Here is a 14058-nt window from a genome sequence, read left to right as displayed (position 1 = left end):
GACCGAGGTGGATTCATACAAATACCTTAGATTCCAAATTGATCGCAAACTTATTTTTAAGACTCACATGTCCCAAAGCCATACGAAATCTAAACAGCTGCAGTTTGCCTTTAAAACTTTAAAAAACAAACTTGCAGTGGGCTCCACTGGGCACCTATTAAAGGTTATAGCAGCAAAATTCTTGCCTTCCATCTCATATGGCACAGAAATCTTGAATGGTAAGGATGCTATAGGCCTGAATTTGGAACAGTCAATCCTTTTTAAGAAACTGTTTGCAATCCCCCGCCACATTCCACAAGCCCAAATTTGACTCGAGTATGGTTTAAAAAATCAGATCCCTGACAAACAAGGCATACTAGCCAAGTACTATTGGAGGATGCGGGATGCAGAGGAAAACACACTCGCGCATTATTGTTGGGTGGAAATTGAAAAGCAAGCTAGCTTCAAAAATTCAAAATAAACAAAAGGCAAACCAGGAAGACTTCACAAAAATACGCCTTATAACAACCTATTCCACTGAAACCAGTGATCTGGTTCACATCTTGAAAAAACATTGGGGCATCCTAAAACTAGATACCACCATTGCAGACCTCATAGGGGACCATCCCAATGTCACATACAGGAGAGCACCTAATCTAGGTGACAAACTAACTCGCAGTCATTTTAAGTCCAAACCACATAAACCATGGACTAACATCGAGGGCTTCTGGCCATGTAAAAATTGCAAAGCCTGCAAAATTGGAATCCCAAAAAAAGAGGTTGCGGGCAGAAAAGGCGAGAAATGGAAAATTCGACAACACATCTCCTGTAAGAGCAAATATGTGGTGTATGTGGTGGAATGTCCATGTAATTTGAAGTACATAGGCAGCACAATCTGTGAAATCAAAAAAAGAATCTTGGAACACATTAGAGCCACTGTCAACTTAGATCGCTCTAATGCAATCGCCAAGCACATGGAAAGCATGCATGAAAGCAAATGGGAACTGCTTCGATACTACGCCATTGAACAAGTGCCATATTTAGAACGCGGAGGCAACCGGGAAAAACTTCTCCGTCAAAAGGAGTCCAAGCACATTGTTTCATTCAGAACTCTGACTCCTTATGGTTTAAATCAGGATGAGGAACTTTTTGTACATTTGTGAACTTCTATTTTGTGGTTATAGACCATTCTCCTGAACTACCATAACACAAAAGTTTTTTTGCAGTTGTCATCCATGTATGGTGTAGCAGTACAAGGCTTAATAGAATTTAGTTATTATATTATTATTTTTTTATCCATGGGTCCAATCAGCCAATCTTGGCATATTTAAATGTACAATGTTTCAATACCCACTAGAGGGATGTGATCCAATGTTTATTTATGGCACCCTGTGTTTTATCCCGTACTTGAGGGTAATTGTAGCCTTAAAATACTGTCTTAAAGTTATACCGTTGACATACCCACTAGAGGGTATTAAAAATCATGAACTTCAGATTTAATGGTATTCAAGAGTTTAAAAGCTGAGGTTCCAAATCATCACAAAATTGGGCATTGCTATTTGTGAAAAGCGGGTTGTTAAGAATTTCATTAATGACAAACTCATCCCTTTTCTCTTTTCTCCATATGTTATTTTATTTATTTTTTGAATTTTCTTAAATTCACTAGCATAATGTGCAATTCAAATGTACTACAATGACCAGAATGCTTTGCCATTATTGCAACAGGAAGTAAAGGCAACAATAGAAATAAATGATGCCTGGTCATGTCTGTAGGTAACCCGTGATCAAGGTTCGAGTAAGAACCGAAACGCGTTGGGCCAGTGTTGTTTTGCTGATGAATTTGAATTAAAACTAACTGCAACTAAACAAGTGGATTCCGTTTGAGTGCGTGTTCTCCTGACCTCTGGGCTCAGAGGTCTCTTGCTGTTCATTGTACCGGTTGCCCTACCGGGCGTACTACGCACCGCCCCAAACAAAGAGCGCCGACCTTCGACAAAGGGCATTACAGGATTCACATACATGTATGTGTGTGTGTGTTTGTGTAAATAAGTACATATTTATATATATTTTGTATATTGTTTAAATATATTTAATTTACATTATATTATTGTTATATGATTAGGATGACGGTCGGAGTTTCCTCCCTGCGGTTTCGAGAGCGGCCAACCTCGAGTTGGTGGTCCGCAGCCACAATTACAATGCGGTTGTATTGGTCGCTTATGCAGTGGTCGTAAACGGGCCACAGCACAAGCACCCATAGAGAAATGGGAGTTACTGTAAATTCCTGCACCGTGTGGCAGGCACACGGTGCAGGGATGTACAGGGGGGCACCATAAGTGCCGCCCTAGCCCCTTTCCAGAGGCCACGCTAGAAAGGGGGCCCTGCTAGCGGCTCCCAAAGTTACTTTCGGACAGGCTTTCCATGTCAGAAAGCCCAACATGGAAAGTTGGTTGGAAACTAACATCATAATCTCAACGACCAAAACGCCATCCATAAGGTATGTTTTGGTTGCCGACTGCCCGGCGGGCTCCTCAAGCCCATCGGAAGTCAGCAGGAATGACCGGCTGGTTTTAATTCTGACCAACATCCTAATTAGACCATCTATGTTTACTATGTTTAACTATATTAATATATATATATCTTTAAAAAAATATATTTTTGTATAGAATTTCCTATACTAATGTAAAACGATGTTTTTTATATGTTTGTCATTTACATTTTAAGTATAGGCAAACTATATTTTTGTGCTCAATATTTTTTACCACAATATTTAGGGTTTTGGAACAATGGAGATGATAGTCAAATATTCCAAGACATATTCCAGATCACATTAATCAAACAAGAGTAGTTTTGCCCCATCAGTTCTCATGCGACTATAAGGTTAAACACCACCGGGGGAGTCCTTTCCAAATAATGTTTGATTGGCAGGGCAGATGCTGGTCCCACAAGTTCCGCGGAGAGGCCTGTTCAGTGTTAAACTTCCCGATCCAAGAGACTGAAGTTGATGCCCCACTAGAACCCAACTGCAGTAAGAGCCTTGCGAGTACCCAACTATGAAGAGGCGCAAAAGGAGTATACTCAAGCAGGAGGAACTACTGGTGGGCCAACAGTCGTCACATGAGCATGTGCACAAAGTTAGCGGACTGTCGTCCCTGGATTCACATCAATCATCAACCCCCATCTCAGGCCAGTAGACAACCTCTGCTGTATCCATGTTAAGATATGGATCAGCCCTGGAGGCAACTATGCTATCATGACTATTGATCTCAGCCAGTGGGTGACACCCGCCTGGATGGGCGATGCCCTGGACCTGTGTTGACAAAGGCCTTATCACCCAACAAGTTTGTTCCTTGTCTTCTTATTGGACTGTGGATGCTGCTCTGGGACCCTACAGAGAGTGTTCTCTGTACAGTACTACACATTCCAATTTTAACTATGTTATTTGCATGTTTGTTGCTTTTATTTTCATTTTTCTTGGGGCATTTCAGGTTTTGTAATGGAATAGCCGTCTGACTTCAACCGGGTCCCCAAGGTTCTTGTAGGTCTCTAGCACAACCGCCTAGTCTCCTAGCGACCTAACTATGTCCTCGAACACCTCCCATATCCTCATTTAGAATGTCCGGGGCCTTAACAACACCACCAAGAGGTGCTCCATCCTACATGAACTGCCCCTTATCTGAACAGATATAGGGTTCCTACGGGTAACCCACCTACTAAAGCTAGACCACTCCCACTTGAAATCAAGGAACAAACCAGGACAAAACGTCTCCTCTGGGCACAAAAAATGGCTGGGTTGGGCATTCGTAATACACTGGCACTGCCCCCTGGTAGAAGAGTGGTTACTCCGAGATGATGATGGGAGATGGATAGCCATTCGGTACTAACTGTGAGGCTAACCACTCATGCTAGCCTCTGTTTACATCCCCAACCAGGGGCAAGAATTGTTTCTGACTGAGATGATTCATACCCTCGCAGCCTGGTTTGGCGCTCCCCTTTTTATTGTTGGAGACCTATACCCTACATTTGATACAGATCACACGGGGAGAGGTAACTCTACTGACTTGTCTATGGCATGCGGACACTAATGAAGTCATGGGGCTAGGGGATGCATGGAGAACATGCCACACTCCTCACAAAACATACGCACACCTTGACACGACATGCCGCTAGAAAATGAAGACATTTTAGCAGCCATTTCTTAGCTGTGACCCTCCAGGGCGCCAGGCCCGGACAGCTTTGAAACAGGTGTATTATAAATGCCTTGGCCTCCCGCAAATACCTCTGCCCCACAAAAAATATAAAGAGATCCTTGAAAATATATTGAACAAAAGGACCACCTGCTGCAAATTACAGTTCCTACAGCAGGGAAAATATCAATATTGCAGAAAAGACCCCAGCGACCTCAGTCATTCATATATTCATATATTCAATCATACAAAATCTTTGACTCAGAGAAGAGGTATTTTCTTCACATCCATATCTTTATAACAATCAACAATAGAAAATTTCTAATCATAAATATATATGCTTCTTGCTCTGTACGTACCGGTTACTGTTCATGGCAGGTGAGTACACAATTTAGAACTGCACATAATCATTGGAGGTAGCAGGTTTACATCTATAAGCTGATGTGATCAAACACTTAAATTAGAGTACTTATCCGCTGAGGCACAGATCTACATTGCCGTCTCAAGGGATTCCTTTAGTCTACCCCAGTGAGGAGGCCTTTTATTCATCTAAAATTTCTTTGGATTCGAACATCTCCATTAACAAGGCTGGTTACGTACATGATTAAGGTCTTGAAGTGGCTGTTCTGAAAAAGGCACTTGCACACCAAAATGAGCGTTGAGATATATGGAATGCATGCCACACTGATTGAATATTTTAGAGTCAAATTTGGAGAAACTATAATGTATATCAAATGCACATTAAGATACATTGTGTCATACAGAATTACTTGTTGATAGAAATTAGATATACACAATACAAGCTAAATGAATTGAATATTTTGGAGTCAAATTTTGAGAAAATAAATTGTGTATGAAATGCACATAAAGACAAATTGTGTTTTAGAGAATTGCTTGTTCATAGAAATTGTAACTGTGGTATGCATAAGACCGAGACATAAAGATATTCTGAGAGACATCATATGGTTTTATTGCAAGACGAGGATGCATATATAAGTATGAAGGTATGAAAGGTGGTATGAATGGTGCGAATGTTGTTTGTTTAGTATGAATTTTAATTTGAGTAACGTGCAATATTGATCTACAAGGCACTGTTTATCAATATGAAAGAGGACATAACTATTTATGATTAGAAATGTTCTATTGTTGATTATTAACAAAGATAATGATTTAAAGAAAATACCTCATCTCTGAGCCATATATTTTGTATGACTGAATTTATAAATTAGTGAGGTTGCTGGGGTCTTTTCTGCAATAGAGATCCTTGAAAATGGCAGGGTTATGCCCACAATGAATGCATCCACCATCACCCTCATTATCAAACCCAATTAGAACCCTGATGACCATGGGTCATATCGGCCCACTTCTCTCCTTAACACGGATGCCAAGTTACTATTAAGATAGCTACCCTGAGGCTTCAACACCTGATTGTGAATTTGGTGTACGCTAATCAATCGGGCTTTATTCCCACATGTCAAGTGGGTGAGAATACCAAAAAGACCCTCTACTTACTCAATGTCAGCACCACAGGTGCCAAACAACCTATCATGGTCACCCTGAATGCTGAAAAAGCATTCAGCAGAGTCAACTGGGATTTCATGGCTGACATGCTGGGGGAAATTGGGGTAGGACATACATTAGGCTCATGGCTCCTAGCAGGGTACCCAAGGGCTAGAATCCGAGTCAATTTCCTTTTCTCTGAATTGGAACACATAGGTGAGGCACACAACAGGTATGCTCCCGCTCACCTCCCCTCTTTGCCCTTACATTTGAACCACTAGCACAACACACCCAGAAAGACTCCCAGGTTAAGGGGATCGGTTTGGCCACCAGGAACTTCAAATGGCCATGTTCACTGAGGATATCCTCCTATCACTGACAGACCTAATAGCCTCCCTCCCTCGGGTGCTGGAGGTATTACATCACTATTGTGAGATCTCGGGGTTCAAGATTAACCTTCCCAAATCTGAAAACTTGAATGAATCAGTCCCTCAAACAGTTTTGAAACAGGTGTAAGTGATTAACCCCCTCTGAAGGGTGACACACATATTGATTAACAGGGCATGGCACTGGCTCTTACACTGGCGACAACGAGAGATATAAATCTCCAGTGCTTGAAACAATGTGTCAGGTGTGAACTTAAAGTTGGAAACATCAATCCCTCTCATTCCTTGGCAGGATAAAAGCGTTAATATATTGTACAAGATACTATTCTTGTTTCAAACTCTCACTCTTCGAATACTGAGGGAATACATAGATGACCTCGAAACAGCCTGTGCCACTTTCATATGCTGGGGCAGGGCAGAAGGGTCAATAAGAGGCAGGGCTTGTTGCGCCCTCACTTGGGAGGCCTGTGGGTCCCCAACCTGGCCTAATACCACACTGCATCCCATCAATGCTATCTCATTCTTTGGAAGTGGCAAGAAACGGAGATGGGATCGTGCAAGATTAGCCGCACAATGGCAGCTGAACCCCTATGGAAGGTGCCCTGGCAAGCCTGGCCCAAGCCAAAAAAAATGCATTATTTAGCTCTCATCACAAGGGCAAACTTAGAGGTCTGGGACAGAGTGGGGGATTCTTGGGGCCTAACCACATTCCTTTCCACATTCACACCACTTTGGGGTAACCCCAAATTCACTCTGGGACAGACTCTATCCCAAAAATTGGTAAGGGGGATGAAAAACATTGAGAGACATGTTCTGGCAGAGGTCAATCAAATCTTTTGAACACTTAAAGAAGGAGTACCACCTCCCAGAGAGTGAAAGATTTCATTACTTGTAAGTGCGCCACTGGCTATTACATCCTAGACTCAAGCAGGGGGGGATGAGAGCTTTAACACCATCTGAAAAGTATCTTCTACACTGCACAGACAATAAGCATGCTATTTCAATCATATACAACATGCTACACATTACAAGACACCCCACTAAACCCACCTTCTAGCATGCCTGGTAGAGGGCATTGGGCATACATTAGACTATGACCAATGGGCAGAAATCCTGACCCCCAACTTTGCATCCGGCTCGTGAGGAAGAGACACCATCTTTAAGATTCTATATCGGTGGCACTACAACCCGGCTCATCTGAATATATGGAGGAGGGATCAATCACACATTTACTATGGTCATGTCCGAAGATACAGCCCTTCTGGACCTCCATACTGTCCAAAATTGAGCGGATCACTGGATCATATCTAGCTAAATGCGCTGAAGTGATCCTGTTGGGGCGTCTGATACTTGAAATTTACCCGTTACATGGTTCACTAGGTAAATTGATATCCCACCTCCTTTTGAGGGATAAACAAACCATCTTGAGCCAATGGGGACAACAAACCCTACCACCTGAACCCAATGGGATTGAAATACTGTGGTAAATTCTCAGCTTGGAGAAACTGTCTAAACTAGCACAAGTGGAGGAGAAAGCCTTCACCAAACAACAGGGGCATCTCCTAGACTACTTCATCAGAGGCTATAGGGAATAGTCGTGCCTAAAATGTCTCTGAGAACTTAAACTACTCACTCCCTTCAAGCCATAGAGACACACAGAGCCTGGATGAAGCAGAGAATAACATTTAAGGAATCAAATGCATGGGGATACAGCCCCACACTTCATAATCGGACTAAGGGACTGGGCGTAGATGAGGAGATAGCTCGGGGGAGGGAGGGAGAGTTGTTCAGGGATTACCTGTTATTCATTTTAAAGATGGGTGTGCTTACTTATGATATCCACTGGACACTTGAACTAGATGCCAAATAGTTAGTAAAAATGTATTCAACCCTAAAAAGTAACAAGGTTCTTACTCAGTTAGTCTTCTATTCAGTGTCCCAGTCTTGGCTGTGTCAAACCATGACATTTCCTGATGGAGGATGGCATAGAACAATTTGCGTCGGATCCTGGCTGTTTGTCGAGTTGCGGCAAGGAAAAAACTCCAGACTTGAAAGAAACTGGCTACGAAAACAATAACAGCAATTGCAGCAAAATACGAAGCATACCTGATGAATGGAAAAAAAGTTACTTTTTTGTAAATCCCAGAATAATATTTTCACAGTTTCAAAGTTGTTCACAATACTTTGTGTGGTTTAATATTAAATGCACTTGCTAAATACAGTGAATAAGTGATATGCAAAATACAAGGATCTTTTTGGATCAATGTACAGCAAAGACACAAACTCAAAAGAACATTAATGCAGGCTGCTGCAGGTGTTGTCGCAAAATAAATTCCGAACACCCAAATTAGGGCTTCTGAGGTAAGGCCAGAGATCCTGAAGAAAATAAGGAACATCCTCAGCACTCAATGCATGAAGCTACAGAGATCACTGATAGTCACCTGGTCAGAAGAGTCATGGCAGCCCTAATTTTTCTGGACCTTGATACGGCATTCAAGACGGCTTCCCACCCCATCCTTATCTGATGCCTACATGAGTTTGGAATTAGGGGTGGGCGGAATTTGCGTAATTGCGTTACGCAAATCTCCGCGAAACGGTAAAAAATCTCCGCGAACACGCAGAAATTCCGCGAACACGCGGAATTGCTTGTTCGCGATGCTTTTTTCCTGTTCACAATTGCTGTTTGCGTGCTCGGGGAGAAATATCTTGCGAACACGCATTTTGAGAACGCGAACAAGCAAAAATTTCGCGAAATCGCGGAAAGCAGACTTTTGAGCAATTTCGCGTTCTCCGCGGAACGCGAAATTACGCAAATTCCGCAAATTCCGCGAGCGGAACGGAATTTGCCGCCCAGGCCTATTTGGAATCCAAGGAACCGCTTTCTGCAGGATCAGCTCCTTCCTGACCGGTAAGACACTAAGAGGCAACTTGGCCCCCTTATATTTGGATGCAGATCTCTATATCTACATGGCCTAGGTTGTTTTTGTGAATCAGAAGAAATCGATTTTCTCTCCTTCTCATGAGATGTAGTTTTGGGGGGTTGTGATAGACTCGAATCTAAAAGCTCTTTATCTTTGTAGTGCTGCTTTACAACAGGGCCCTTCAAAGTTTGAAGCAGGTTAATCCCACAACAGGTCTCCATCACTCCCAATGGACCTCTCTTTTTGAAGATGCAGGAGAATGTTACTAAGGAATCTCTCCTGATGATGATGTCGAATGAAATATTAATTGGTGGGCAATCTCCAGGTATCACATTAGAGTCAGATTCCAGCAAGGACAGTTGGGAAGCGAGGTATCGAATAGTTGCAACAGAAAGAAAGTGGTCTGTGGATACAAACTAGTGTATGTAAACTAATTAAACCATCTTGGTAGATCATTTCCTATCAATGTTTGACAAGAGATCAGCTGAATTGTTGTATCTTTCTTCGAATGGGTATTGTGTCAACTGTCCATTATGTAAACAACCAGGTTGGCAAAAGGTCCGAGGCCTTGGCAGACATGGCAACAGAATTTTTTCGTCATTGTCATGTTACAAATTTAAGCAGATTATCATCCACTCCTGTCCAATGTTATGATGGGTTGGAACTCCAGGTTTGTAGCTAACAAGTATTGACATCTGGATCAGGAACTGTTTGTTCTTCTCAGAAATCTTTGCTTGTTTCCAGTGGGCCACTTTCATTCAGCCTCTGAAGAAAGCTCCATGAGTTCTAATTTTGGATGTCAGTTGTAGAGAATTTGATTGTTTCCTTCACCTGTATACAAAGTTATAGGTTTAAGCTTTTGCCCAGACTCTGGTTCATGTAATGTAGAGAACCATGTTAGGGTTGACAACTCCATTTTTGCTAGATCAGGTATGTTATGTTTATTTGTAAAGTGCACTATTACCCATGAGAGTCTCCTGGTGCTGAGCTAGTGTGTGTGCATAGCCTTAACTATGGTAGGTTGGTTAATTGAAAAGCCAAGTCTTCAGCTTCTTTCAGAACTCAAGAAGTGAGGAGAAGGCTCTGATTTGGAATGGGAGGTTGGTATATGCTTTAGGAGCGACATAAGAGAACGTCCATCATCCTGATTTGATTCTAATTATGTGTAGGATGTGTACGAGCAGAAGTCCTACAGAGTGGATGTTGGACCCGGCCTCGTAACATGGCTCTACTGGTCCCCACATCACCTAACCTGTTGCCGGCGGCCCCAATCCCCCGGCCTCACCAAGCCTTTCCACCAGAACACACGCACTCAACCCGGACACCCTCGTCCATGGCCTCTCTCCTTTCGGCCACCCCGGGCCCGCGTGCCCACTCCATGCACCAAGATGGCCGCCCGGCCCCAGCGCGACCCGGGCCTAGAGGCGCCACTCCGGCTGGAGGACACCCCGCTTCCAGGGGTTGAGAGAGGGAGGAGCAGTTTCTATCGCACCTCTGAAACTCCCCTGGGACGATGGGTTTCGATCGGCCCTCCGGCCTCCCTGAAGGCTGGCTCCACGCCTGCTGGGTGTCTGGGACTCCTCCCGACCCGGCCTGAAAGGATCAAAAGACAATGGCAGGAAGCCCCCGACAAGCGACCCCCAGGTGACAAGACCCCTGCCTGCACAGACTCCGGACATCAAAAGGGGGTCGACCTATAACCAGGGGTGCTCTGGGACTGTCCGGCAGATTCGACGCTGGAACAACGAGAGCCTGCTGACGTGGTCGCGGCTCCTGGAAACTTAGAACTACCTGAGCCCTGCTGAGTGACTCGCGGCTCCCCGAAGATCGTAAGACCTCCGAACTTGTACCTGAGCCCTGCTGAGTGACTCGCGGCTCCCTGAAGATCGTAAGACCTCCGAACTTGTACCTGAGCCCTGCTGAGTGACTCGCGGCTCCCCGAAGATCGTAAGACCTCCGAACTTGTACCTGAGCCCTGCTGAGTGACTCGCGGGTCCCTGAAGATCGTAAGACCTCCGAACTTGTACCTGAGCCCGCTGAGTGACTCGCGGCTTCCACAGACTCCACTGGTCCCGCCGGACCCCACGACAACCAGCCTACCCCCCAGCTCGAGGATTGTGAGCTGTGCGCCGGGTACATCCTTACCTTGAACTTTTGTGCCAAAGACTGTCCCGCTACCCCCTATCCCTTCCGAGACTCATTGAGCCCGCGCTCTCCTTGTACATATTTGCAGTGCTAACCTATTTGATAAAGATTGGTTCCTGAGAACGCACGGTGTGTTGTTTCTGTGTCGTGTGGTGCCCGAAGTACGATCCTCGATACGAGACTTCTCCACCTGAGGAGTCTCCCGCCAGTGCCCGGCTACGATACTCGAGGGTGGGTCTCAGGGTAGTCAGGACTCCCTTCCGGGCTCCTCTGAGGTCGCCGTCTAACATTGGTGGCAAGCGACGGGATTCGGGCCCATCACCGAGAGATCGTACTGTGAACGACGGACGCACTACCAACAAAGATGGCAGAAGGAAACACCGTGATCCCCGCAGAAATCAACGCCAACAGGGTGTTCCAGGTGGAACAACTAGAAGAATACACACACAAAGAACTAAAGCAATTCTGCAAAGAACTTAGAATCGCTACCACCGGTCTCAACACCAAGGAAGATTTGCAGAAAGCACTGAAAGCCTGGGTGGATACCGGGGCCTCCCGCCCGGAAAACACGGGGGAGCACCCCGACGAGGCAGAACCTTCCCAAGGCGAAAGCAGCAACAATCAGGTGCGAAACATCGTAACAGAAGGGGGCCTATCCCCGGAGGAACTCGCGGACAGAGAGAGAAGCCGCAATCACGAACTCGAGTTAGCTAAGCTCAAAATCGAAGGCGAATTAAAGTTAGCAGAGAAAAAGCTAGCAGTGGAGCAAATGCGCGTGCAAGGCGAGCTACAAGAGAAGAAGCTCCAACGGGAACACGAAGGAAGGAAGCTCCAACTGGAGCACGAACGCAGCTTGAAGGAAATCGAACTCAAGGCCAGAAGTGAGGAAGGGAGGCCCCCGGGAAACCGAGAGGCGACCTCCCCAGCGGAGCAGAAGGTCCACATCCCCAAAGATGTGGTCAAGGAATATTATAAAAACGATGACATTCAGCAATGGTTCAGGGCCTACGAGGTCGCCATGACCTCCCATCGGGTCCCGCAGAAGGACTGGGGGGCAGGGTTGTGGTGGCGATTTCTGAGCGAAGGAAGAGACACCCTGCTCGACCTGCCCCTCTCTCTGCAGACCTCCTACAGCCACATGAAAGAGGCTCTACTCACAAGGTACGGTCTCACTCCCGAGATGTACCGTCAACGATTCCGGGACTGCAGGAAAATCCCGGGCACCACCTGGGTAGAATATGTGAACTTTTTTAGTCGGGCCTTCGATGGGTGGGTCAAGGGCAGCAAAGTCACCACTCTTGAGGAACTCACCGACCTCCTATTGTGGGAACACCTGGCTGCGAACTGCTTTGTGGAACTACGCCAGCATCTGCTCGACAGCAAACTCACCGATCCCAGGAAGCTGGCGGTGGAAGCAGACCGCTGGACCAACACCTGGGTCACCCGGGGCATGGTAGGAGAATACCCCCGAGCCAGTCAGGGACCACCCCGCCAGAGAGGAGGGGGGAACCAGGGAGGCCAGAGAGAGTCCCAGCCTAGTCCTCCGAAGACCCAATCTCCACCTTTTCCAGCGCCCCCCCACCAGTAACCGGACCCCCCGGGAGACGGGGACACAGGGTAACCGTCACTTGCTTCCGTTGCCAGATGCCCGGGCACTACGCCAATGACCCAGAGTGCCCCATGGCCACCCAAAACACCCCTGCAAGACAGATAGCCAACGTAGCCCTGGGGGAGGAGGTTGAGGAAGCCGGGGAATGGGAACCCGCAGCCATGGCCCTAGTATCCCTGGGAGATAGGGAGATGGTCCCTGGTAGCCTCCTGCCCTCCAACACGAAGAAATACGGGCAGCTCGTTAAGATCAATGGCCACCAAATAGAGGCCCTGCGGGACACCGGGGCCAGCATCACCGGTGTCCTCAGGCACTTAGTCCCCGAGGAGCAGATCCTCCCCAACGTCTTTTGCCCAGTCATTTCCGCCGATAATAGGGAGAGTATGTGTCAGGTAGCTCTGGTGCCGTTTGAGTGGGGTGGAGTAATAGGTAAACTGAGGGTGGCCGTAAGAACCTCCCAGCCGGTCGACTGCCTCCTAGGGAACGACCTGGAGAGTTCGCCCTGGAAGCACGTCGAACGCAAGGCCCACCTAGAGATGATGGGGCTCCCCGAGTGGGTGTGCGCCACCACCCGATCTATGTCAGCCCGACTCACCCCCCTGGGAGAAGTCGAAGACGCCCCGACCGAAGAAGTCAGAGCAGCAACCCCCGAGGGTCCTCCCGTCCCCCCATCGGAGGGGCCCGTCGCCAGCGACGAGCCCTCCCTGTCCGACACCGCCCCGGTCCCTGAGTTAGGCGATCTACCCGAGTTGGCCCAATGGCGCCACGAGGGTGGACCCACCCGGGAGGAGTTTTGCCGGGAGCAAGCCACCTGTCCTTCCCTGGTCGGACTGCGGCGCCAGGCCGAGGGCCAAGCCGCAGGCGACCAAACTGGCACGCACCGAATTTATTGGGAAAATAGCCTTTTGTATAGTGAGCAGAAGTCGGTGGAGCTGGGATCCGGTCGGGTGCTGGTGGTACCCCTCCGCTTCCGAGACTTCCTCCTGGGCTTAGCCCACGACGTCCCCCTTGCCGGCCACCTGGGTCAAGACAAGACCTACAGCCGTCTCGTGACCCATTTTTACTGGCCTAAGATGAGAGCAGCCGTAGAAGCCCACTGCAAGTCCTGTCCCACGTGCCAAGCTAGCGGGAAGAGTGGGGGGAAGCGCAAGGCTCCCCTCCAACCCTTCCCGGTCGTCAGTACCCCCTTTGAACGAGTCGGGATCGACATCGTGGGGCCCCTGGACCCCCCCACCTCCCAAGGTCACTGTTTCATTTTGGTCCTGGTGGATCACGCCACCCGATACCCTGAGGCGATCCCCCTACGCACCGTCACGGCCCCCGTAGTGGGC

The 14058-nt window shown here is 47.1% G+C and overlaps 1 protein-coding gene across 1 annotated transcript in view; it reads right to left on the bottom strand.

Moving 5' to 3' along the window:
• LOC146789325 (ATP-dependent translocase ABCB1-like) overlaps window positions 1–14058 on the bottom strand; it is a 1722143-nt gene that overhangs the window by 1414176 nt on the left and 293909 nt on the right. The window contains exon 7 of the mRNA XM_085631119.1: window positions 7967–8158. Coding sequence (XP_085487245.1) covers window positions 7967–8158 — 192 coding nt within the window. The remainder of the gene's footprint in view (window positions 1–7966; window positions 8159–14058) is intronic.

This window comes from Triturus cristatus, chromosome 10, assembly GCF_964204655.1.
Source record: "Triturus cristatus chromosome 10, aTriCri1.1, whole genome shotgun sequence".
Taxonomy (NCBI): Eukaryota; Metazoa; Chordata; class Amphibia; order Caudata; family Salamandridae; genus Triturus; species Triturus cristatus.
The sequence above is the reverse complement of the archived record's forward strand: the minus strand, read 5'-3'. Positions and strand labels throughout refer to the sequence as shown.